Source organism: Diabrotica virgifera, chromosome 1 (genome assembly GCF_917563875.1).
Source record: "Diabrotica virgifera virgifera chromosome 1, PGI_DIABVI_V3a".
In the NCBI taxonomy this organism is placed as follows: domain Eukaryota; kingdom Metazoa; phylum Arthropoda; class Insecta; order Coleoptera; family Chrysomelidae; genus Diabrotica; species Diabrotica virgifera.
In genome coordinates this window covers 287,590,747-287,618,599 of record NC_065443.1, presented here as the reverse complement: position 1 = coordinate 287,618,599, position 27,853 = coordinate 287,590,747, and the positions used below count along the sequence as shown (strand labels likewise).

The window sequence follows — 27,853 nt, the reverse complement described above, 5'->3', positions numbered from 1 at the left end:
TAAACATCAAAATAAGTTTATTACTTTTATTCTAGTACAGATTCAAGTCTTGAAGGTTCTTCTGGTTCGGGTTCTGGTTGGACATTCCCTGGTGCGTTCCAGTCTTGAATGGAACCACTGCCCATCATCATAAAGTAGCCTCCAGTGAACAAAAGGACTACCGACGAAGTACCGAAGATCAGTCGCCACCATCCTGCAAACTGGAAATGAAAAAATACATATTTTTAATAATTTTAGACCATAAAACTCATAAGTTATTTTACTTTACATTAAAATAGTTGTTGAGACGTAGTGTCAATTATTTTTATATATAAAAAATATTTGAAAAATTCATACACATATTAAATAATATGATGTTTGCAATTTAGACAGTATACTCACTGATCCATGGAGTCCTTCAAAAACTACGTAGTTTGCAGCTAGCAGACCTGCAGCTCCAACGGTTTGGCAAAGTCCAAATACAGTTCCTATAAATATAAAACATTTAATAATTGATTACACTGTTTCCACACCAAAAGAAGTGATATAATGTGTTTCCAACTGAATACAGAGATACCAACGTGAACATCATATTTATTTGTTCCTATGCCCCACAGGTACGGTGTAAAAAACAGGAAAAAGAGGAATTTTGGAAAACCCAGAGGAATTTTTGGGCGATACTCCTGTCGAAGTTATTCCTGTTTGCTGTATGTATTATATAAAGTTTATGCAGGATGGGGGAATAAGAAATGATGAAGGAAATAGTGTGATTGACGTTGCATTGGCATGGCATCTGACTGTGATTAATAAATTCTTTACGAATAATGAAGACCAGTGTGTTACCTATAGTAGCAGGTGAGGGGAAAGTTAGATAGATGTTGTGTTGTATAGAAGAAATGACAACATTAAATGACATGTAGAATGATATTCTTTAATTAGAAGAGAGAAAGGGATTGACGTGCTATCACAAATGATGAGTAGAATATTTGAGAAAGAAAGGATGCCCAAATGGACGATTCGAAATTGGGCCCAGAGTCAGGTAACAAACCGTTAATGTGTACGAAATTGGGCCCAGGACCAAAATTTCTATGCAAAGGTATATACGAAATTCGGCCCAGATGATAAATACATAAAAAAAACATTGTATTTTGTTAATAAAGAAGTTATTTATTGTAATAATTTTTAATAATAATTTCAACATATTTACACATTTCCTTCTACCTGCTAACATCTCTGGGCCCAATTTCGCATTAACCTTATCTACAAGTGTTTATACACCTTTTGCATTAATAGTTGTTGGGCCCGATTTCGTACTGCCCGCCCAAATGAAGGAGAGATAGAGAGAGAAAGAGAGAGAGAGAGAGAGCGAACCTGACGGTTCAACTGAGTCTAGTTTGAATGTTTGTGAAGTTTAACTAAATTTCTAGATCCAAATACAAAAGTATAAAACAAATTGCACTCAAAAATTATACCACAAATAACAATAAAACAACAAACAATATAATAACAAAAACAAAAAATTAAAACTATTCTAGATAAATACGAAGTAAGTGTAGTACAAAACAGAAGGTGTAACTAACAGGGGTGTAACAGAGGCCCCCGCAGCATGAAGCTTGCGGTGGGGCCCCAATCGATCAGGGGCCCCATCTTGTCGTCTGATATTATGTAAAAATCTGTTATTGTTATATTATTTTACGTTGTTTGTTTAAATTTAAAAGTGTCAATTAAATAGGCGTATTCAGCAAGTGAATCATCTTATATCTAGAAACTTAATCCTTTCCGGTGTCCCGAACTTTTATGGTGACGACAATAAACTATAATGCTTTGTACGTGACTATTGAAAGATTTGAGAATTGCAATTTTCCGAATTTTAGAACAATATCTCTAAATCTAGAAATAGGTTTTCTCTTTAGTCTTTACCTATGTTTAGTATTTCGATACAATTATCCAGAGGCGTAACAGAGGCCCCCGCTGCATGAAGCTTACAGGGGGTGTGGGGGGCAATATGTCAGGGACCCCATCTTGTCGTCTAATATAAATATGTAAAAATGTGTTATATTATTCGCATACATACGATTTTTAAGCAGTGCAGTATTGAAAATAAAGTTGCCCATCCGAATTAATAAAATTGTAGATATATTCGCTGATAGTAGTGCACGAAGAAAGTTGTTCATCTCATAGAATAATACTATGTACTAGTGTAATTATTTAGTAATTTGTGTTCTATTTTATTCTATACCAATAAAGATGAAAAATGTAAGTCGTCATAAACAATGCATGAATACACTAATAGCGCAGTAAATGACAGTGTTGGAGTGAAATTATCGGCGTCACGACGGACGTATTTGCTTGACAATTTGGATTTAAGTTCTAGTTACACTCCACTTCAAAGTTGGACTTATGCCGTTGGTTGATTTTACTTTGGGGAGTGACACCCCTTCTCGGGGTGAAAAACATACGTTTAAAATAAGTCTGGAAATGTATAAATTTACTAATTATAAGCAACTTTTGTTCTATACAGTTTCTTTATCTATGTTAATACTTTTCAAGTCATTTGCGAGTGAAAATATTTACTTTTCAACAAAATAACCACGTCCTCAGACAGGTTTTTCGCAAATAACTCAAAAATAAGTAATTTATCGAATTAAAGATTAGATAGAAAAAATATTTGTGCAAAAATGTAGCTTATAAGATAAAAAAATGGTGTACTTAATCATGAAGTCTATCGACACAGTAAAAGCACAGTTGAAGCTCAAGAAAAATTGTTCTTATTCGTCCAATTCCAAACCGAATATTTCAACCTGAAATAACCAAAAAATGAAGCACTTTTCGGGAAAAACTAATTAAAACTTTTTTTTTTGCTTAAAAAAAGCTTTATTTTTATTTATAACAGCTTCTAGCACCAAAACTATACGAGTTACGCTCAAAATAAAGTTGGCCCTATTTTTGGTAAAAAAAATCGTAAAAATCTCCCCTATTTCACACCCCAAATAAAATTTATCGTTAGCTTTACCATTTACTTTAAATATTTATTGTTTATATGAACTGTAAGTTTGACCGGTTCGAAGTTCTTATTTTTGAAAACATTTGGTTTCATAGCAAAAAAAGTTTTTTTATTTTTTCAAAATAACCTAAAAAGTATTAGTGATACGAAAAATCTCAAACAGTAAAAAATGTAGGTTTTGCTTTTATAAATATTTTGGCTTTATTTTGTTTTTCTGTAAGACAAAAATTGGTTAAGATATGGCTGTTTAAAATTTGCATATACTTGTGATTAATGACTCGTTCAAGCCCTTTCACCTAGAACCCTTTCAAAAATAAGCACTTTGAACCGGTGAAACTTACAGGTCATATAAAAAAGTTAAGTAATTTTTAATGCGATAATGATTAGTTTCATTTGGTGTGCTAAATAGGGGGAGATTTTCACAATTTTTTTGCCCAAAAATGGGACTAACTGTATTTTGAACGTAACTGGCTTAGTTTTGATGCTAGAAACTTTTGTAAAAAATAAAAATAAAGCTTATTTAAACACTTTAAAAAAGTTCTTATGAGTTTTCCCGGAAAAGTATTTAATTTTTTGGTTATTTCACGTTGAAATATTCGATTTGGAATTTGACGAATAAGAAAAACTTTTCATGGGCTACAACTTTTCTTTTACTGAATTGATAAACTTCATTTTTGTTTCATTATTTTATAAGCTACATTTTTGCTAACAATATTTTTTTAGATCAAATACTTACTCTTTGAACTATTTCCGACTAAAAACGTGTTTTTTTGTTAAACACATTTTTACTCATAAATAACTCGATAAGTCTTGAGTTGACCACTTTGGTGGCGACACTGAAAATTACACGGTATCGCCATATTTTACGTTCATTTACTGGGTGTAACACATATAGGTAGTTGTTACACATTTCGCATTTAGTAACTTTTTAAAGGAGCCTCATTTCCAATTCTGCGGGGTGGCCCCGACGGAATTTGTTACGCCACTGGTAACTAAAGTACCTATTGTAAAATTAAAGAAGTTGGTCTTGTTAAATCACTATCACAGGTCTCAAAAAATTAATATTTTATAGTTAGTTCCGCTATTGCATATTATTACTAGCATTTTTTTTAGGATTAGAAACGAAGATCTACGAGCTAAGACCAAGGTCATAGACGTCATTGAAAGAAGCTGTAACTTAAAATGGAAATGGGCTAGACCCGTTGCTAGAATGAAGGACGGAAGATGGACTCGCAAGCTAGTTGAATGGAGACCAACAGCCGATAAACGTAGCAGAGGAAGACCACCAACACGGTAGCAAGACGACTTACGAAAGACAACAAAAAACTGGATACAGAAAGCACAAGATAGAACACTTTGGAGACAAACAGGGGAGGCCTATGTCCAGCAGTGGATTGAGAGAGGCTGATGATGATGATGATGATGATTTTTATTAATGATTCTGAATATATTTTGGACTATTTCCTAAGTGCATTTTTATATTTCGATAATTAAAACCTACCTGCAAAATTTGGAGCAATGTCTGCTGCACTAGAATACACTCCAGCTGGAGTAGCTCCAGTCATTACCAATGCAGCTATATACAGTGCTGCGGGCGCTAGTGGATCACAGCCAGTGTATCCCAGAACGAACATCAATGCAGCTGGTGGAAAATGAGCTACAACACAAATTATGAATAAACCGGTAAGTAGTTCATATAAAACTTACATAGATAGACAAAGAATTTTCTGGCGGTAGTTGTAGAGATCAATCCTGATCCTCTGACGTGGTCTACGACTATCCCAAAACCAATTGCAGCAACGAAGTGACCGATGTGAGGCATATATTGAAGTACATCTTCCTTAGAAGGATTACATGAAACAATCAAAAATTAAAAATTAGTAATGGAGATATAAAATAGTAAATATTGAAGAAAACCGGTACGCCTTTAAAATTATTATAACCATTACCTCTGACATTATAACCGTGAAAAGATGGGGAGAAGGAAACGAATGTAGTCTTGCCAGCTGATGTTATTATGATGGTGTATCTCAGGGGTGGGCAAAGTGCGGCCCTCGGGCGGCATGCGGCCCTTTATACATTTTTTTGCGACCCGCGGAAAAAACATGAATTATTTTCATTTAGAGATTTTTTTATTATTGCTAATTTAATAAATAAATATAGATAATGCAGCTATTAATTAACGCTTTCACAGCGGGTGATTTTTCCGCAAATTTTCAACATAACGCGGGCAATTATTTGGGTTTCCGGCAGAGTTTTGTCGGCTACCAGAATGAAATCCACGAAATTTCAACAAATGGAACCGATATTTTTTAAGTAGTCTGGAACTGTCTGGAAAATTTTAAATTAACGCTGTTACCACCTAGTAAGTGTAACAACTGACGGATCACCAAATTTAAGAGGAGCAAATATTGTAATGTCGAGAAAACTTAAAGATTACGTCCATGAACAATTTTCAGAACATCAGTTATTATTTTTCACTGCTTAATCCATGAGCAGGTATTGTGCAAAAATATTTTGTGCAAGTAGTCAATGTCAACGTCATTTTAATTATAACTAATATTGTTAATTATTCGTTCAATAGGATTAAATCATTGTGCATGTTTTTATATTACTTAATTCTTTCAAAGAAAACAAAAACGATGAAGGGAATCTAAGATTTTTCAAATTTATAACTTTGTTTATTTTTATTTAAATGACGCGTGTTGCATATTACGTATGATGCGTGTTTGCATCTATTTAAGCACGGAATTTCCCTTCAAATATTTAAGTAACTAATAGCAATGTGAAAATAGAATTTACTATTTTATTTGGGAATAAGCCACAATTTAAGTTTAAAATTAAATTACCTTTCCGTTTGACCTTTCCATTTCCACTTCGGAAATCGTTATCAAAATACAAAACATAGATAAATTAAACTAATTAAATAAATGCATAATTTATTATGCAAATATTTAAGTAACTAATAGCAATGTGAAAACAGAATTTACAATTTTATTTGGGAATAATCCACAATTTAAGTTTAAAATTAAATTACCTTTCCGTTTGACCTTTCCATTTCCACTTCGGAAATCGTTATCAAAATACAAAACATTGATAAATTAAACTAATTAAATAAGTGCATAAATTATTATGCAAATATTTAAGTAACTAATAGCAATGTGAAAATAGAATTTACTATTTTATTTGGGAATAAGCCACAATTTAAGTTTAAAATTAAATTTCCTTTCCGTTTGACCTTTCCATTTCCACTTCAGAAATCGTTATCAAAATACAAAACATTGATAAATTAAACTAATTAAATAAATGCATAATTTATTAATGTTTTGTATTTTGATAAGGATTTCCGAAGTGGAAATGGAAACGTCAAATAAATTTAAATTAATACTCTCTAAAATTTTCAGCTTGACCGGAGTGAAATTACCGGAAGTAAAGCATGTTTAATATCCCTACCTTCGACTCGCTTTGCAGTAGCTTGAGCGTAGTGAGAAACGTTCAACAGCTGTTCCCGTCTCTTTTGTAAATTACTCTCCGATTCCAGAACATATTCTGGCGTGCATCACTTTACGATTTGACAGACAAAAAACAAATTGAAATAAAAGGTGTCACACCAAACGCGTTTTTCTCAAAACTATTTTTTTCAAAGGCAGTGGACATTATAACTCAAACACTACCTACTTGACAGATCCATCTGAAATTTTTCATAAACTTTCTTTACACATTTTGTGAGGTAAATCTGTCGAGACATGTTTTGGTTAACAATAGTAAATATGTTGATTTTCACCCTTTTTTACAAAAATTACGTTATTTTGACTAGTATTTTGAGTGATATCAAAACTCAAAAATCGGTAAAACTAAAAAACTCAACAGCGTTACCTTGAAAAACTCATAAGCTAATAAAATATTTTTGAATTTTTTGTTTCATATCATCGATTGACGAGTTCTACTGCAAAATCCATTTTTTTGGAGCTGCCTGTAAAAATTTGCCACCTTATTTTTCAATATTTGTTCTTGAATTTTCTTTGAATAATCTTTGAATTGTACTGAATATGTTTATTTAATTTAAACATAAAATAATTCTACCATAATTTCAAACAAATTTCAAGAAAAGGTGCTTGAAATTTTTATTTCAAACCATGCCCCCCTTAAACAAAATTAGTAAAAAGTTAAAAATTCGAACATGTCTTAAGGTGACAAATATTGGGGCCCTCGGTAATAGACCAAAAATATTTTGTGGCCTTTACTAAAAAAAGTTTGCCCACCCCTGGTGTATCACAATTAAATCAGCTATGACTTTTCTCCTCACTATTGGATAGTATATAGCTATGACAATTAGAGGTTTTCTTGCTCTTTATGCACCATTCTGTAACCATACTGCTTAAAAATGTACTGTATGTATAACTTACGTATCCAATGGAAAACCCGTAGACTAGTTTAAGGTACTTAGTAACACCTAGCATAAGAGTAGCATCGGCCCACTGGCTGCCAATAACTGCTATACCGCAACACCAAGCTGGTTTTGAAGCCAAAAGCCTCCTCCATGGTAAATTCTTGTGTTCCTAGAAGAAAGAACAAACGAAATAAAAAAACTATGTTATCCTTTAAATATTTAAAATTGTGTATAATAGTTACTGTTAATTTTTATACATACATCCCTTTTTGGTCTATTTGGCTGTAATGATTCCTCCACAAACCTCCACCAAAGAAAGTACCATAAAAATGTTATAGAAGCTATAAGATAGCTTAACCAATCTCTTCCCATCTGCTTTACCAGAAGAGTCCCTAGTATACCCACTATGGCGTAACCCAGATTTACAGCTACAAGAGAGTAAGTTGACGTTTTTACCATGGTATTGAAAGCAGCAGTGTATAAAATTGAATACTAGGAATAGTTGGAGATTTAAAGCTAGTCTATGTCGGAATATATTTTTTTGTCACTATAGTGTACAATAAAAATGTATATGCATGTTTTTTTTTAAATATTATTTAGTGAGGCTAAATTTAATGAGACAGATTTAAAGCTATCTCCTGGCATGCCCTCCTGAAAGTGACCATTCATTACCTAGCATATTGTTGAACAAGAATAGATCAGGAACGAACAAGGCAAACGCAGCTTCGTTTTAAGGCAGCTTCTGTCATACGAAAACTAGGAAATTGGATCTCGTCGTATTTGGATCATCTGCCTCCTCCATCTTATTTACCATCACTGGATTAAGTTATACTTCAGAGATAAAGAGGAACTATTGATGAGTCGCCAGGAAAACAGCGATTTTAACAAAGTCCGAAAAAAATCAGCGGTTAAAAATAAGCGACACAGTGAGGAAACGTTCAAGTACCGCTTGAAGTAAAGCCTCGGCCTAAAAGAGGGCCGACAATATGGGCCACAATGTTTTCACGAAATATTTGTGGCCAGTATTTGGAAGTTTTTTTATTTAGCTTAATGCCTTGACAATTAATGGCCATTGACAAGGTACCTTTGACTTCGCAATCGTATAGTGTAACGTGTAGTATGTGTGTTCAGTAAATGTCTTGCTAATTAGTAAAGTCGACTTTATTGTCTATACAAAGATACGCTTTTTGAAGTCAAACATCTGAGGTCCCTCCTGTGAGTATCGATCACAAAAGGATAGAAACTATTTTCATTCAAAGTTTTACTACAGTAGATTACAACAAATAATATTTTTTAGTAAATACCTGTATAGAGTGACACAAATCCGCTTAGGTGCTTTGGTTTTATCCAAGTTACAGCTAACATGTGGGCAGCAGGCCACGTAGCGCCCTAAAACTCATTAGATTCAGATCTTTAAGATCACAAATTTCTTAAACTTACCATAAAAACACCTTGAATTATTCTTATGAAAACATGGTACCCAGTTAGCCAAGAGGCAGGTACCATAATAGCTGGTACTCCTGCTCCCAGAACCCCTACACCGAATAGTCGTTCCGCTCCTACTCTAGCAGCCACTCGGCTTCCTGCAAGAGGGGACATGAGAGTGCCCCACATGAAGGCTTCTCTGAGGATCGATTCAGTTCTGTCTGTGCGTGTCATTGGAATCTGAAAACTGTAAGCTAATAAGGTATGAAGTTGAAAAAGGACAGCTGAACCTTTTTACCTTGTTCTATTAAGCAAAATACTACATACTACTTAATACAAATAAATTAGTTCAGAGAAGTAAGGAAAAAAAATATCCTGTTGATGACACAACCCCCTCCAGGCCGAAACCAAATTTTTTGAGTAGTGTGGACATCTATAATAATAACCTATATGTTTCCTTCAGCCGATTGTGATAATATTTATACATAGCTATAAACAAATGAAGCCCAAAAAACGGTAAATTTTCACTTTTTTCGTCTATAACCAAAAAGTTAAGCATTTTAAACAAATTTGAGAGTGAGAAACTCATAAATCGTATAAAAAACTTCAATATGGCGTTCGCTGAATATGTCTATCCGTATTGGTTGCTTAGAAAATTACAAAATAAATCATAAATTTTGAGTTTTATAAATATTCATAACTTATGTAAAAATGAACCTAGAACTTTTTTATTACACGGAAAGCTGAGACTTCTGATGCTTAAATCATACCCTAAATTTCAAAGGAATTTGTCAAATAGTTTAATAGTTATTTTCCGTCCATTTATGATCAATTTTAACACCCTCAAAATCATTGATTAATGACCCCAATTAATGAATAATTTTCTATTAATGAACGATTTCGTTATAGGCAACACAACATACATTGCTTGCATAAATTAATTAAACGCTCTGTGATTGGCAGTGACATGTGGTGTAGGCAACCAAACATATACCTATTTATATTCCCACTAAAAAATTTAAAATCAAGTAGCCGCTTCTGAAAAATACGGTCGACGGAAAAGTTTTGTAAGGAACTCGTGAATTAAAATGGCGATTAACAATCTCGAACATTAACGCGCTCGCACCGCTCACGCGTTAAAATATCTCAATTGTTAATCGCCCTTAGTAATACACTTATTGGTTAAAAGTTATTTAATTTGTTTATTCCAAATTAATTTTTTTGCAACACTATAAGTCAGAAAATGATGAAGTTACAGTAATACTTTGGATAGTTTATGAAAGAAGAAGATTTACACTATTAATTTAATTAAAAAAAATGACAAAACATAATTCTAAATATTGCAAAATTATTTTGCAAGAACATGTGAATTAATAAAAAGGGTGGCTAACTTCGTCCCTAATTGTCCTAGAATAATTGTTTTTCTTTTTAAATGTGAATAAAAATTCGGTCTTTCTAAATATGGATAAATAATAATAAAATAATTTTTCTACGGTTAACGGTTAAAAAGTTATTCTAATTGTTTTTATTTATAAGTAAGCAAAAAGTTGACATGATTTTGTAAAATAATTTTACACTGTCTAAAATTACTTTTTGTAATTTTTTTAATTAGGTTAATAGTATAGACGTTCTTCTTACATAAACTGTCAGAAGTATTACTGTAACCTCATAATTTTTTGACTTATAGTGTTGCAAAAAAAATTAATTTGGGATAAACAAATTAACCCATTTAGCGCCAAAGGTGCGAAAACGCACCATTTTTTTGTAGATTTTTTTTTGGCAATTCGTTAATATCTTTTAAATCTTTGTATTTTTTAAGCAACCAGAAGATATAAGTGTAACTAAATTTAATTTTGTTTAATTTCCAAACTCATGCTTTCATCACAAAAATATTTTCTAAATATCCGACATTTTCAATCCTTCGACGCAACTTTATTTTTACTGTAGTAATTTTATCGGCATAACACTTTTGTGGTCAAATAAATTAAAACATTATTTTTTTAACCTATTTGTACACCAATTGTTATAAAAATACAAAAAATATAATTTCTGAGTCATCAAATCTCGTGTTTGAAAATAATGGTTCGATAACGAACCATTGGCGGAAGTCGACATATAATCCTGTCTGATCAGGAATAAGTTCAAGGTGATGCACAGGCAGTAATTTGTTGGGATATTTCTTTATTATGTGTAAAAATACGTATCCACTATGCTTTCACTCCGAGCTCCTGCAACTGCTCCGCATAGTGGACACGTTTGGCGCTCCCGGGCTGTGCAATTTTGCGCACTCTGTCTCGGCGCTCCAATCTGGGGCGGTTTATATGTAAGGGAGCGCATACCGTATCGATTGGAGCAGTTGCAGGAAGCGCGGAGCGCAAGAAGTTCGTGAACATAGTGGATGGTTGGCGCTCTCGGACGATGCAACAGTGTGCGCTCCGCCTCAACGGTCCAATAGGTGGCGGTTTATATGTAGAGGAGCGCATGCATGTAGATGGGAGCAGTTGCAGGGAGCGCGGAGCGCAAGAGGTATGTAAACATAGTGAATGGTAGGCACTCCCGGACCGTGCAACAGTGCGCGCTCCGTCTCGGCGTTCCAATTGGTGTCGGTTTATATGTAGAGGAACGCATACCGTATCGATTGGAGCAGTTGCAGGGAGCGCGGAGTGCAAGAGGTTCGTGAACATAGTGGATGGTTGGCGCTCCCGGACCGTGCAACAGTGCGCCAAAGACCGTGCGGCAGTGCCTCGGTGGTCCAATATTACGAACATAGTGGATACGTACCTTTAGAAAGACGGGTATTCTGGTATTCAGTTTTGTTATAATCTAGGGTGGGGGAGGGGGGGGGGCTCCATAAGGGAGGATGTGTAGTGTTGTAGACAGTAGACAATATGTCGATTCGTCGAATTTATGCAACTGGCACAGTGCAAGATACAGGATTGGAAAGTGTAAACTTCAAATATCTAAAATAATTTCTAAAAAGGATAGAGGGCCGTTCGACTTCATTTTTGACAAAGAAGCTGAAGAAGGTGTAGGCAATGTTCTAACCATATTATTTTTCTTTATGAAAACTTCCAGGTCCATTTACACTCTAAATGTTTTGAGACTTTTCACAACAAATAAAATTGTGTATTTCAATTTTTATATCTCATTTCCGCCAAAGGTTCGAAAACGAACCATTTTGTTGTTGTGACACCTGCCATTATCAAAGTGTAAAAAAAATTTTTTACGAATGTATAAGTTTATTTTACTCTAGTTAATCAAATATATTACATATTATTGCAGTATTTCTTTGCTTGGCGGTTAATGGGTTAAATAACTTTTAAACTATTTGACCAATTGCTTTAAAATTTAAAATATATTTTGAGCACAAGAAGTCTCAGCATTCGTGTAATAAGAAGGTTCTAACTTAAGTTTTACATAAGCTATGAATATTTATAAAATCTCAAAATTTATGATTTATTTTGCAATGTTTGCAAAAAGTTTTACATAAGCTATGAATATTTATAAAATCTCAAAATTTATGATTTATTTTGCAATGTTTGCATATTGAAGTTTTTTATATGATTTATGAGTTTCTTATTCTCAAATTTGTTTAGAATGCTTCACTTTTTATAGTAGGGGAGCAAAGTATGCTAAATGTGCAGTCACTCGAGCACTTTGGGGACCTATTGGGTTGTGCGAAGAGTACGTCCTAAAACCAAAAAAAGTTAAATAAAGTTTTCCATTTTAGTGGGAGTTTTCCATTTTTAATTTAATTTTTCCATTTCCAACAATCGTTTTTTTAGATTATAGCGCCATATATCCATAATTCGAAAAAATATTTCGAATAAAAGTTGCTTATTTTTACGTAAAGAATCCAAATCTGAATTTGGGGCTCCTATTTAAGATTTTAAAGTAACCCCCCACCCCACCTCCGTGGGGGGTCGAGTTTGGTACCATTCGATAGATTTTTCAAAAATATTGATTTAAGTGTATTTTGCAGTTTTTCGATCTAATGCGTATTTTGCGAAATATCGCGGGATTTGTATTTTAAATTTTAAATTTACCCCCCACCCCTTTCCGAGGGGGTTATGTTTGGTATCATTCGATAGATTTTTGAAAAATATTGAACACGTATTTTTTAGTTTTTCGATCTAACGTTCATTTCGCGAATTATTCGCTTTTATTTGGTGAAACTTTTTAACTCACCCATTTACTTACGCCCCGCTCAAATCGTCAGATTTTTGAAAATACTCTTTTGCATGTACTTAACTTACCTTATCTTAATCTGACAATTTCGAGTATTTTTATTGATAATTTTTTTTTTCGGTTCCCCCTTAACAAACTCCCCTATGTTAAGCCAATATATGGTAGAGGTACATCTGCAGGCCACCAGGTTTCTCCCCATATGATAATCTGACGCGCTCGAGTAACTACAAAAATCCCTGCTCGGGCTCCCCTACCATTAGTAATAGACGAAAAAAGAGAAATAACGAAACGTTAATAAATTCATTTTTTAGTAAAATTGTGGCTTATTTACCATAGAAAATACTTAATTATAAAAATGCCACAAGGAAATAGCTTCAGAACAACATGAAAAAAGAGAAAATTTACCGTTTTTTGATCTTCATTTGTTTATAACTATGTATGTATATCATCAAAATCGGCTGCAGGAAACATATAAGTTATTAATATAGATGTCCATACTATTCAAAAAATTTGGTTTCGGGCTGGAAGGGGATGTATCACGAGAAAAATCTTATTTCTCTGGACTACTACTCTTTTCCTCAAATGTGCCTCAAATATGCTGTCTTTTTCTTTTTAATGGTGGTCAAAATTCTCTGTCTCTTCCCATTCTGTGCAATACCATTTCGTTCATAATATGATCGGTCCATGGTATTTTCAAAATTCTCTTAAAAAGCCACATCTTAAAAGCTTTTATTATTGTCAATAGTTATATTTCCGATCATTGCGAGATTTGTCATAAGTTTAGTTTTATCAAAGTTTATTCTCTCTTAATCCTGTTCTCGTAGACAGAGTCTTAAGCAAATGTATTGTAGAAACTTTATCTTGTAAGTTGTCTGAGATCAATACAACATCATCTGCAAACATCAGATGATTTAATCTGTTTTCATCTATAAGTATTGATGCCCATATCTTGCCATTGAATGTTCTTAAATATTGACTCTAGAGCTGCCGTGAACAATTTTGGTGAAATATTGTCTCCTTGTCTTACCATAATATACATGGTGTAGCGTTCTCATAGATGTTTTTGATTAGTGGTGTATACCTGTAATCTATTCGACTTTGCTTTAGAGATTCCAATTGTCTGAAACTATATAGCATCAAAAGCCTTCTCGTAATCAACAATGGCAAGAACCAGTGGTATATTGTACTCGATGCAATTTTCAATTAATAACTTTATAAAAATCCACGACGAAAAAGTTTTTGTAGTTTGCTGTAAACCATATATTACAAAAACGAATAAAATCCTTTATAAAAGGTATATTTGTTAAAATCCCTAAAGGGCTACATCGCAGAACTAGTTTTCTATCGGATGACCGATCATCATCAGTGCTTACGTGATTATAACATGCTAACCACCAAAATACAAAAATATGTGGGTAAAAGTAAAATAACTTTACAATTGATCCGTCATGGAAACATGGATAAATTATGTGAACTTAAACATGGATATATAAAATGTCCAATGTATTATACTCTAGGTACCATTGAGCTCGAAATTGACTTGTCCATATATGTTGACTATATGGTGGCAAGTCTGCTATATGGTAGCAAGTCACTTTTTACCATATAGTCAGCATGTGAACAAGTCAATTTCGAGCTCAATGGCACCTAGAGCATAATAAATTGGATATTTTATATATCCATGTTTAAGTTCATATAATGTATCTATGTTTTCATGACGGATCAATTGTAAAGGGTTTTTAGCCACATATTTTTGTATTTTGGTGGTTAGAATGTTAAAATCACGTAAGCACTGATGATGATCGGTCATCCGATAGAAAACTAGTTCTGTGATGTAGCTCTTTTTAGGGATTTTAACAAATATACCTTTTATAAAGGATTTTATTCGTTTTTGTAATATTTTTATGGTATCCAGTGTATATAATATATACATTGTAAGAGAAGAATAAAACAGTTTGTTACTCCGTATTAAATTGTCGTAGAAAAAAACAAAAAAAAAATGAAAAAATAGAAAAAATTGTTACCTCAATATGCGGTATGGACCTCACCACGTGCACATTATTTTCTTTCTGAGAGGGCGGTTGGCAGTACCGTGTAATAAAGCTGGTGTTTTCTACATATTCAGCAAATTCTGCGGCTGAGTAACTAGAAGTACTATTTGCTCTAAGAGCTACAGATGCACTTTGTTCCACAACACCACAAAGTACGAAGCCAGTAAAAACGAAAACAGCGAGCACTTGTCTGTTTCCAATTTGTTCTAAAATATAATATACAGAATAGAAAATGATAACATCGAGGAAAGCTGAAAACATCTAAAAGTTGGAATAATTAACGCAGTAACAGAATCCCTTGGAGAGAGGAGAGTAACGAACACTAACATATAAAAAAACTCCATGGTTTAGAGAGAAAGTGAAGATAAAATGTGAAGAAAAAATAATGCCATTTTACACTACAGAACAAAACAGACACACCAGGCATACAGTCACTATAAATGAATCAGAAACGAACGGAACACTTTAGTCAGACAAATCAAAACCGAGTGACAGATTGGCAGAGCTTCTCAAATCCGATGGAACACGACTTCAACGGAACAAAAAAATATAAAATAGTAAAAACGAAACATATACAGAAGGAAAAATGGGCAGACTGCTTTCGATCTCTATTTTCTAAAGGTGACTATAATGATACACCAAACGAAGAAATATATGTTATCGGCCAAATCCGATTTCAGGATAAACTAGTTTGGACTAGCCCAAATCACAGAACAGTTGTTCTCTGGCCAAACTAGTTTGTCCTGAACGCGATAGAATAAACTAGTTTAGTCTAGGCCAGACTAGTTTATCCTGATAAGTACACTTTAGAAGACCAAAAATAATCATTTTTTGCAAGAATTTTTTTCTCAGAACCTTTATTAAAAATGAACATAAAACTTTTTACATATTATTATCTAACTCTTAGAGAGTACAAAAAAAAAGAATGTGTGTGTACTTTGTACGCACGTAAGAAGTTATACTTCTATTAAATAATTTCAACGAAATAAATATACTTAACTGTTTATATTTGCATTTTATTTAAATATTAAACTAACTTTCTTACCTACCACTTTCAAATTTTTTTTATTAAAACTACCAAAAATTAAAAAAAACGTGAATCGTCCGGGATTTAAACCCGCGACCTCTCGATCTCTAGTCCAATGCTCTACTTCTTATCTGTTTCCGCTCCAGAGTTTGCAGCCGTTTTTTAATTCTGAACAATTCATTGCAACTAAGTACATACTGTCTGTGTGCGCATGCCCGCAGAATTATGAAATTTTACTCTCAATCGCGCCTAGAGAAGTATAACTTCAAAAATATATCTTTTTTCATTTATGCACGTACACTAATATTGTAGAGGATTAATCTTAATATTATAGAGGAATATTATACAGGAATCTTAATATTATAGAGGAAGTTAATCTCAGTCATTTGAACGAGGAAGGTTTCTTACGTGACAATTTACAACAATTTGACCAAAAATTAAAAAATAAATATTTTTTAACCATGACAAACTGAAGAAAAAAGGGCGATTTTTTCACAAAAATTTTTCAAATTTCCCTAAAATCTTTCTTTTGCAGGATTTTTCACTAATGGTGATAAGTTGTCACGTAAAAAACCTTCCTTTTTCAAATGCCGTACATTTTTTTTTGTTTTAGAGATCCCAATCCTCAATTTAGACAAGGCGGAAACGGCGGGTTCGTTGGGAAAAATATTCCCATGAGATATTATTGCATAATCACATTCGTGACACATCCCAGAATAAGGTTCAAGAAGTCGCCCACGTGAAAAGTGGGCCAATTTTTTTTAATATTTTTTTTAATCAAATTGCAAAAGTCAATATTTATCGACCGGACTAATTTTTTTTAGGTTTTTTGGACCTTTCTCGATAAAAAAGGTCTCTTATAATTTTTCTCTAAAGTTGATCTTTTTCGAGTTATAAGCAATTTAAAATTTGAAAAACGCGAAAATGGCCATTTTTAAGACTTAATAACTCGGTTAAAAATTATTATTATGAAAGTCAGAAAGTGACTAAATCAAAGTTTAAAGTCGCCGCTACATGATCCTGAAGGAATCTGTGTCTTTCATTTGCTACTAAGCTGTTATTTTTAATTAATAACATTGAGCGGTTAGATCGTATTGACGCCGCTGTAAATGTGAGTGCGAGTAAGATGCACAATTGGGCTGCTAGAATGGCTTCTCTCTCGCACTCATAATTTACAGCGGCCGCACACGTGCATGGCGCTTATTATTATTACTTAAGAATAACAGCTTAGTAATAAAATAATGACAAAAATTTCTTCAGGATCTTGTAGGGCGGGCTTTAAACTTTGATTTTGTCATATATTGACTTTCATAATAATAACTTTTAACCGAGTTATTAAGCCTTGAATATCGCCATTTTTCGTTTTTTTCAATTTTAAATTGCTTATAAGTCGAAAACGATCAACTTTAGAGAAAAATTATAAGAGACCTTTTTTGTCTAGAATGGTCCAAAAAATAAAAGAAAACATTGTTCGGGCCAAAAATATTGATTCTTGCAATTTGATTAAAAAAAATTGTTAAAAAAAAATTGGCCCACTTTTCACGTGGGCGACTTCTTGAACCTTATTCTGGGATATATCACGAATGTGATTATGCAAAAAAATCCCATGGGAATATTTTTCCCTTCGAACCCGTCGTTTTCGCCTTGTCTAATTAGAGATTAACTGTCCGCCATCGGAACCACTTTTTTTCGAGGCCTCGACTTTTGCACCCTCTACAATATTAGTGTACAAGCATAAATGAAAAAAGATATAATTTTTGTATTCTCTAAGTGTTAGATATTAATATGCAAACAGTTTTATATTAATTTTTAATAAAGGTTCTGAGAAAAAAATCTTGAAAAAATGCTTATTTTTGGTCTTCTAAAGTTTATTAGTACTTTAATACGGACACTACAGGATAAACTAGTACGGCCTAGTATAAAGATTATAGTATACTTACAAAGCCAAAATAAATAGAAAAACTTAATAAAATACTCCCTAATTGGAAAATTATAATTTTTACTAAAACGATAATGATTCGCCGCTAAAACTAATCGACAATTGGTAATACAAACAATTATATTATAAAAAATAATCAGTGTAAATTTTTATAAAAGCAATAATTATACCTAAATTATAATATATAAATTATAAAATTTACGTAATTATAATGTGGTCTAGAAGGAATACCAGCGGAACTTATAAAAAATGGAACTGCAAAATTGATCAAACTAATAACCTTAATTTTCAACAACTACACAAATGGAGAAAACATACCAGAAAATTGGAAAACAGGATGGATAACCCCAATACACAAAAAGGGTAACAAGGAAGACTGCAAGAACTATCGCTGTATTACTGTAACCAGCACCTTTAGCAGATTATATGGGAAAACTTTAAAAGCTCAAATAGAAAATGAATATGCACCTATAGAGATCGAACAACAAGCAGGATTCCGAGCAGGAAGATCCTGTATCGACCACATCTTCACGCTCAACCAACTCAATGAAAAAAAAGTAGCCAGAGACAGAGAAATACATCTACTATTCGTTGATCTAACTAAGGCATATGATACCGTACCACTTTGTAAATTATGGCAAGTCCTGGAAAAATCCCCTATTAATATAACTTTAATAAAAGCAGTGCAACAATTCTATAACAATATCCAAGCAAACATAAAAATCAACAGCAGATTATCCGATAGCTTCATGGTGAATAAGGGACTACGACAGGGATGCAGCTTATCGCCAACACTGTTTAAAATCTATATAAATGAGGTCTTGCATAAGTGGCGCAAATCGTGTTCTGGAATGGGGATCCAGCTAAACGACGACTCAACATTATACACACTGCATTTTGCTGACGATCAGGTGGTGATTGCCCAGGATAAAGATGATCTAATATTTATGACAAACCGGCTGTTTCGAGAATACAAAAAATGGGGCCTATACGTTAATATGAAGAAAACCAAATATATGTGTATAGGAGGACAGAAAAGTGAGTTACATCTAGAGGATGATATGGTTATCGAGCCAAGCTCTGATTATGTATACCTTGGAACGAGAATCCAACAAAGTGGAAGGACAGAATTCGAAATAGAGGAAAGAATTATGAAAGGAAAGAAGGTAATAGGAGCTTTGAACTCGCTACTTTGGTCAAAAACCATATCAAAAGAAAAGAAAACACAGCTTTATAATAGCATCTTTAAAAGCGTGGTACTGTATGGATGTGAAACCTGGCAACTGAATAAGCGAACAGAACAGAAGTTGCTTGCACTGGAAATGGACTTCTGGCGAAGATCGTCCTGCATCTCCAGAGTCTCACATATAACGAATGAACGGGTACGAGATGTTATGAATAGAAAAACAAACATAATTGAAGAAGTCCAACAAAAACAACTTTGTTGGTATGGCCATGTACAAAGAATGGAGGAACATCGACTCCCAAAGCTAATAATGGAATGGCAACCCCCGGAAAGAAGGAAAAGGGGCAGACCGAAAACAACCTGGATAAGTGGAATCCAGAAAGCCATGTCTGAGAGAGATCTCCGACCAGGAGATTGGACAGATCGACGCGGCTGGAGAATAGGAACCGGAAGGCGCAGGACGCTATAAACCGGTGTTATATATATATAAAATTTATTATTTATTTTTCCATGGAGTACTTTGATGACACTTAGAATTGCGTAGTATCATTGCTCTCCTACACTTGCATCTGTTTGTGGAACAGTTTTTGATCATTTGACAACTTGAACAGTTGCAGCTGCATTTGACAAAATCTTGTCCTAATCCAACTGAATCTCTCGTAGCTGCAACCCTTAACGATATATTAGAGCCTTAGCTTACATCTGCTACCTATAAAAAAGTTTGATGGCAAATGTCGAATTCTGATCTGAAAAAAAAGTTAAAAACCTATTAGAGACGTTAAAACCCAAAAAGTTAAATAAATTATTGAGTAAGAAAAAATAAAACCCAAATATAGTTTCTGAAGTAGGTACACCAAGTTTAGTGCCAACTTTGTGGTGTAGGTACAGTAACTATATTGTGGGTTTTATTTTTTCTTACTTAATAATTTATCTAATTTTTGCGGTATTAATGTCTTTAAAAGGTTTTTCATTTTTTGCTTCAGGTCAGAAATCGACCATTGCTATTAATTTTTTTAGAGGTAGCAGATGTAAACCAAGGCTCTTTGCTTAATCGTTAAGGGTTACAGCTACGAGGAGATTCAGTTGGATCAGGACAAGGTTTTATCAACTGCAGCTGGATCAAAAACTGTTCCACAAACAGATGCAAGTGCAAGAAGGTAAAGTGGAATGTCGCAAGTGTCACTAAAGCACTCCGTGGAGAAATAAATAATAATTTTTATAATTGAGGTATAATTATTGCTTTTATAAAAAAAACTGATTATATTTTATAATTTGATTGTTTGTAGGTATTACCAATTGCCCGTTAGTTTTAACGACGAATTATTATCGTTTCAATATAAATGGATATTTTTCAATTACAGAGTATTTTATTCAGTTTACCTACTTATTTTGGCTTTGTAGGTATATGTACTATAATTAACTTTTAACGTGAAGCAAAAACTCCCTGGTGTAGTTGGTATAAAATTTAATTAAGAATTAAAATTTTAATACCAACTTTTAATTAAATTTTATACCAATTACACCAGGCAGTTTTTACTTCACGTTAAAAGTTACTTAACTCGACGGTATACAGCCAACTTTCGGAAACTATCCTGTTTTATTTATGTGTACTATGGTAGGGGAGCCCAAGCGGGGATTTTTGCAGTTATTCGAGCGCGTCAGATTATCATATGGGGAGAAACCTGGTACCCTGCAGATGTACCTCTACCATATATTTACTCTTAAACAGAGAAGTTCGTTAAGGGGTCCCGAAAAAAAAAATCTATTCTTAAAAATGATCGAAATTGTCAGATTAACATAAGGCAAGTAAAATACATGTAAAAGAGTGTATATTTCAAAAATCTGACGATTTATGCGGGACGCATTTTCAAAAGTTTCACAAAAAAGCGAATATTTCGCGAAACGAAAGTCAGAGCGAAAAACTAAAAAATACTTCTTCAATATTTTTCAAAAATCTATCGAATGGTAATAAACATGATCCCCACGGAGAAGGGTGGGGGTAAATTTAAAATTTTAAATACAAACCCCGCGATATTTCCCAAAATGAACATCAGATCGAAAAACTGCAAAATACACTTTCAAAATGTTTTTGAAAAATCTATCGAATGGTACCAAACACGACCCCCCTCGGAAGTGAAGTGAGGAGTTACTTTAAAATCTTAAATGGGACCCCCAAATTTTTATTGAAGATTTGGATTCTTTACGTAAAAATAAGCAACTTTTATTCGAGACATTTTTTCGAATTATGGATAGATGGCGCTATAATCGGAAAAAACGATTGTTGGAAATGGAAAATTAAATTAAAAAATGGAAAGTCACCACTCAAATGGAAAATTGTACTTATGTTTTTTTGGTTTTCGGACCTAAAAATCACAACCCAATAGGTCCCCATAACGCTCGAGTGACTGCAAATTTAGCATATTTTGCTCCCCTACCATATGTTTCTCTAGGCCATACTAGTTTATCCTGCAATGTCTGTATTAATATCAGGATAAACTAGTCCGGCCTAGGCTAAACTAGTTTATCCTGAAATCGGTCTTGGCCGGTAACATATACATTGAGTAGGGAGAGATAAAGGAAGCATTAAGGAAATTAAAAAATAGAAAATTACTAGGAGAGGACAGAATATCTACTGAAGTCCTAAAGTACGGAGGATAAGATACGACCAAATGACTATTAAAACTAATCCTAAAAATAATAGAACAAAATAGAGTACCACAATAATGGAGATCAAGCATCATAATCCCTCTCTTCAAATAGGGAGACAAATATCTAGATGGGAGAAAAACAAGTTAAAATAATTTGCTATGCAGACGATTCACTACAAATCTCTTTGACCGCTGGGGTGAATTTGACCGAAAACATAGAAAAATTTCTATTGTGATATACTTCAGCCACCCTGTATAATTTTTAAAATTATTTTTAACGATTCAAATTTAAAAATATCTAAGAATTCATCTTTAAATTAAAAAAAAAGAATTAATATTCCAAGGGTTGTTAAATCCACCGATATAACGAATTAAGAAAAAATGGTTTAAAAAACGGTCAAATTAACCCCACCTAAAAGAAAAATAAGTTTAACAGGCAAAAAGCATATACGGTCAACTTCCCCCTAGATGGGGTCTTCCCCTTCAAATGCATTTTTTATTTTTTTTCTGTCATGATTATTTTCTTGTAATTATAATCTAAGCTACTGAAAGTAGACGCCTAAACCCATAACATATTTGCATATACAAAAATGTAGCAAAATTTAAAATATGATTTTTATAGGATTAAAGTACAAAATCGGTCAAAGTCACCCCATTTTACGGTAGTTTAAATACATATATAGGCATCACAGTATCTACGGAAAGCTCGACACATAAGTGGAAGATCAAGTGAATAGAGCAAAAAGTAAGCCGCAGGTTGCCTGAATGAAACAATGGTGAAATAAAACAATCAGAAAACAAATGAATAATATGTATATGCGGCAGAAACACGAGCTGACACTGAGATTTCACACACTAAAAGAATACTAGAAACAGCAGAGATTAAAACCCTTCGAAAAATTGATGGTAAGACACTATGGTACAGATATACGACGGGGATGTAAGGTAGAGAACATTAATAACTGGATAACAAACAAAAGAGTAGAAATGAAGTCGCTCCAATAGGCAGACCATCAGTGGGAAGACCACGAAAACGTTGAAACGACAACCTACTGGAGGCATATTGAAAAATAGACAAAGTCATGTCAACACCAAATAAAGAAGAAAAAGAATAAGAATAAAAATTATTAAAATTATTATATATAATCAGTATATTATACTAATACAGTGGAACCCCGATAAGTCGGCCTCCGATAACCCGAAAGTCCGGCTAACCCGGACCCATTTTCATCAGACAAAACAAACATTTTTTCACTTTGACCAGTGAAATTAAGTTTCTTACCAAGAAATAAACAATACCTACTGGATATAATACAACTGTACGTAATTTAGATGTACTGTGCATATTATGTATTTCATGTTTTTGCAATTATAATGGAGTTTATCTGTAAGTACATATACCGTGTTTTATTAATTTTTACCATATTCTTCGGCTACCCCGGATTTTCGATAACCCGGATCGACCGCGGTCCCGATTAATCCGACTTATCGAGGTTCCACTGTACCTGTTTTTAGAATAGGTTACTCAATTATAAAAATTAGTATAAAAAATAAATTTAGTAAACATAATAATGATCAGGTTTTGATCATTACTATGTTTGGAAAGAAAGCAAAAATGTGACGGAAAATAACAAAAAGGTAATAAGAAAACACTTAGCGCATAAGCGCAAAATTTCCGGCTAATGCGTTTTAAATGAATTATTTTTTTCGAATCCTGAAAAAACTAAAAAATATTTTTGAAAAATTTAAACGCTGAATGAAAGATTACGTTATTACTGAGGGCAGAAATTCCCTTAGAATACACAAAAAGTTTCTTTTGAATGAAATATTTGAAATTAAAAATCACACTAACTTTTCTCTACATTTTCACCCCTGTAACTTATTAAAATAAAATAAAATAATAAAATATATAAGTTTTGAGGATCTTTTGGCCTCGGCCATAATGTAGTTTTTCATTATGCATTTAAATTTTAAAAAAATACTTATTAGTTTTCTCAGGATTCGAAAAAATGAATGCATTTAAAGAGCTTTCGCCAACATTTTGCGCCGACGCTCTTAAATCTATTAATGTTCGACTGGTATATTATTTGACAAATATTGACATGATTTCAAAGTCAGTTAAAAACGATATATTTCCCTAGCGCGTTATTTTTCAAAATAACACCCTAGGGTATTAAATTTAAATAACTAGTTAAATACTGTCAAGTTGACAAATAACAACCTAAATAAAACTATGGTTACCACAATTACGTTACGACTATTGCTGGTAAATGTACTTATTTGAAAACTAATTAATTCAAAATTCATTCAAATTTTTTGCATATAAAGAATATTTAATCGGACATTAAACGTTGATGGCACCACGGAATTATGGATAATAACGCTTTTCGTCAACGTATATCACACCATTGACCTCAAGCGTTATTATCCTTATAATACCCTTGGTACCTTAATAACTACACTAAGCAGCAAAATTAACGCACCACATTAAAAATGTGACATTTTTGATCTCTTGAATTTCTAAATCTCTTGTCCGATTTGACTTATTTTTTAATATGTTATAGCCTTGTTCTTTAACAATATCCCTGTAATAAGATTATTACAATATAGGTAAGTTGTCATTGTATACCGGGTGTACCAATCGTACTGTGTTTTTTTCTAAAAGTTCGGAACACCCTGTGGAATATTCAAGCAATTATAAAATGTTGAGATTAAAACTCAATTGTAGCCTTAGGCTTTCTTAATATTTTGTTTTTTCATTCATGCGCTTATATTGGAAAATAAAAAAAGTTAGGTACTTTAACAACTAGCCATGTTTTTCGTCGATAAATCCTCATTTTCTGTTTAGTTTAATAATCAAGCATACAGTGTGCTATGAGAAATTGAAAAATTGATAAATATCAAATTATCTAACAATAAAACACTGAACACGTTTGTTTTCTATACTTCCACAAAATTTATTATAACTATGTGACTACAGCTGTTTCGGCAGAAGTCACATAGTTATAATAAATTTTGTGGAAGTATAGAAAACAAACGTTTTCAGTGTTTTATTGTTAGATAAAATGAACTTCCATCAAGTAACGGTCGAATCCATCAAATATCAAATTGTTAATGGTCAAAAATTGTTCTGATTTGTTGTGAAAATTATTCGATTTATTCAATTAAGTCCTTAATATTTTTTGTTGTTTGGTGGAAATAAAACGCGCTACAAGGAATTTGGCCCGCGATGAGTGTGTTTAACCAGTAACCTTACATAGTGAAGGACTTATCTACTATGCTATCGGCTCCTTACATTGGTAACAGTTTTTTGCTAATGCACGATAATCAGAACCTGACGTTGCACGAACTGTTACCGAATATTTACAACAGCTAAATCTTCGGCCTTTGAATTGGCCACCGCATAGTCCAGATCTTAACCCCAATCGAACGTTTGTGTGACATAATTGGCAGAAGACTACGAAAGCGTTTGCCACCTCCTAGAATCTTACAAGAGGTAGAAACAGTAGCTCTCGAAATTTGGAATGATATTGTTCAAGACCAAATAGTAAACCTCATTTGCAATATAAAAGTACATATCTCTTTTATTATAAAACATAAGCGAATAAATTAAAAATCAAAATGTCAAGAAAGAGTAAGGATAAAAGTGAGTTTTATTTTCAACATTTTATAAATGCTCGAATATTCCACAGGGTGTTCGGAACATTTAGAAAAAAAAAACACAGTATGATTGGTACACCCGGTATATAATGACAACTTAAGTGTCTAGCAATAATACTATTCAAAGTTATTGTTAAAGAGCAAGGATATAGCATATTAAAAAAATCACTCAAATCAGACAAGAGCTTTAGGAAATTCAAGACATCAAAAATGTCCCATTTTAAGGTGGTCCGTTAATTTTGCTGCTTAATGTTTAATTGGTCGGAAATAATTAATATTTATGTTTAGGAAATTCAAGACATCAAAAATGTCCCATTTTAAGGTGGTGCGTTAATTTTGCTGCTTAATGTATAATTGGTCGGAAATAATTAATATTTATGTAAGATCTCACCATTGACAACTTTGACAGCTTTCTGGATCTGAATACTGCCTCTCCTGAGGGTGGACAAGCCTGGTGGCATCTCTATACAAGCAGAATTCATAATTAACACTGTTTTACACTTTTTTAACTATCAAACTCTTTTATAATTCCAAAATAACGATATGGTTATTTGAATGTTTTAGGAGGTTCGTAATTGTGATAAACCTTATTAAAGTCTCAATTGAATAATGACGCTGACTGCTAGATGCTAAAAAGGAACAGCGCGTTAAGAAGTACAGTTTTTGTTTAGAATATTGAGGTTTAATATACAGGGTCTAATCTACAAGAATACAAAGAACGCTAAACGCGGTAAAAATGAATGACGAATAAAATATTCAAGCTAAAAAGAGCCGAAATGAATATTACGTGGCGCAAAAATGAATTTTCATTTTGATGGAAAATAAAATTATAGTTTTATTTTGAAAGATTTTTCCATAATATTTGCTCTTTTGCGGCACGTTTTACTTCAAATTTCAGCAAATATCATGAAAAAATCTTTCAAAATAAAACTATAACCTTATTTTCCATCAAAATGAAATAGTTATTTTCCTAACAAGTGCAGAAAGCCATTCTTTTCCGCACACGACTGCAGATTGCCGAACGACGCGAAGCGGGAGTTCGGCAAGCAGTCCCGCACGGGAGTGCGGAAAAGAGACTTTCTGCAAGAGTTAGGAGCAATATTTTTTCTACGAGTCTTTAAAAAATTACCAAATCTTAATCAATTAATTTAATTAATATGCAAATACATACACAAATTAATTGTTTGACAAGGTTGTCAAAACCAAACTTTCAATATAATTAGTTAGCATGACGACGATCTTGGTTTCCATGACGATGATTCAAAACGACTGTTATTGTCTACCGATTTGACTTTCGAATATTATGTCAAAATAATTTTATTTCATTGAATTGTCGCGTTAATTTCATTAAAACAGGAACACAATAAGATATATTTGAAATAAATTAGTAAATAATATCTAAATATTAGTTTATTGCATGTATTATAATTACTTTAAGGCCATATTAACATATCTAAATTAACACGCGTGCGGAAAAGTAAAAACCGCGTGCGGAAAAGTAACACGCGTGCGGAAAAGTAAAACTTTCTAAACTAAAATGTGTGCGCGAAAGTAGACATTTTTGCACGCTCGTAGAAAAATACATTTTTGCGCCACGTAATATTCATATTAGTCCAGGAACCGAAGCTTTTCACCTCGCAATTTTTACAGAATGGATCGATTTGCTTGAAAATTTGAGAATAAGTAGTGAATAGTCCAAGGATCAAAATCTATATGGTGCCGAAAGGCTCTTTTACCATGGGGGTGGCTACATCTCGAGGGTGGAAATTTTTTATTATATTTTGACCGCAAAAAGTGATAAAAATATTCATTTTAAGTAAAAAATGTTCCATATATTTTTTTGAGAAAATTAATAGTTTTCGATTTATTCTCTATCGAAAGTGTTAGTTTTATATCGAAAAAATTAATGTTTTTCGATAATACTGATTTACGATTCACTCAATTTTGCCGTAGAAAAATTTTTGGAATACCAAGTTCTTGAGAAATAAATAACCTACAATTTCATATCTAAATATTTTTTCCTATCTCTGATGCTAATCTTTCTATTCTGAAGAAAATGGCATTTTTTACCAAACTACAAAAATTCGTTATTCGCTTTTAACTCTAGTTTTTTTAAAACTAATCCTTCTAAGCCAGTCAAACTTCTAGCATCTATTAATAATACATAAATAAAGAAGAATGAATAAGGCCAATGACTAAAAACATCGCTAACTAACATTATTATGCTTCCAATTGAATTTCTCCTTTTTTTTTTTTTCAAAAAAATATATTGATTTTTTAACCGTAACTTTTTTATTTTTTATCCTAGAAAGTTTGGTAAAAAAGAATTTTGTAGATTTTTACAAGATCTATAAGC

General features: G+C 32.8%; 1 protein-coding gene across 1 annotated transcript; it reads right to left on the bottom strand.

The window, feature by feature from the left end:
* LOC114324289 (sialin-like) lies at positions 1-26,108 on the bottom strand. Its single transcript, XM_028272093.2, has 10 exons — positions 25,889-26,108; positions 15,011-15,243; positions 8,814-9,038; positions 8,678-8,762; positions 7,635-7,801; positions 7,390-7,542; positions 4,691-4,823; positions 4,485-4,640; positions 382-467; positions 1-200 (listed from the first exon to the last, which is right to left on the bottom strand). The coding sequence occupies exons 1-10, from the start codon at positions 25,977-25,979 to the stop codon at positions 27-29; spliced, it is 1,503 nt and encodes a 500-aa protein (XP_028127894.1). The 5' UTR covers positions 25,980-26,108; the 3' UTR covers positions 1-26.
* Between the last annotated feature and the right edge of the window lie 1,745 nt (positions 26,109-27,853).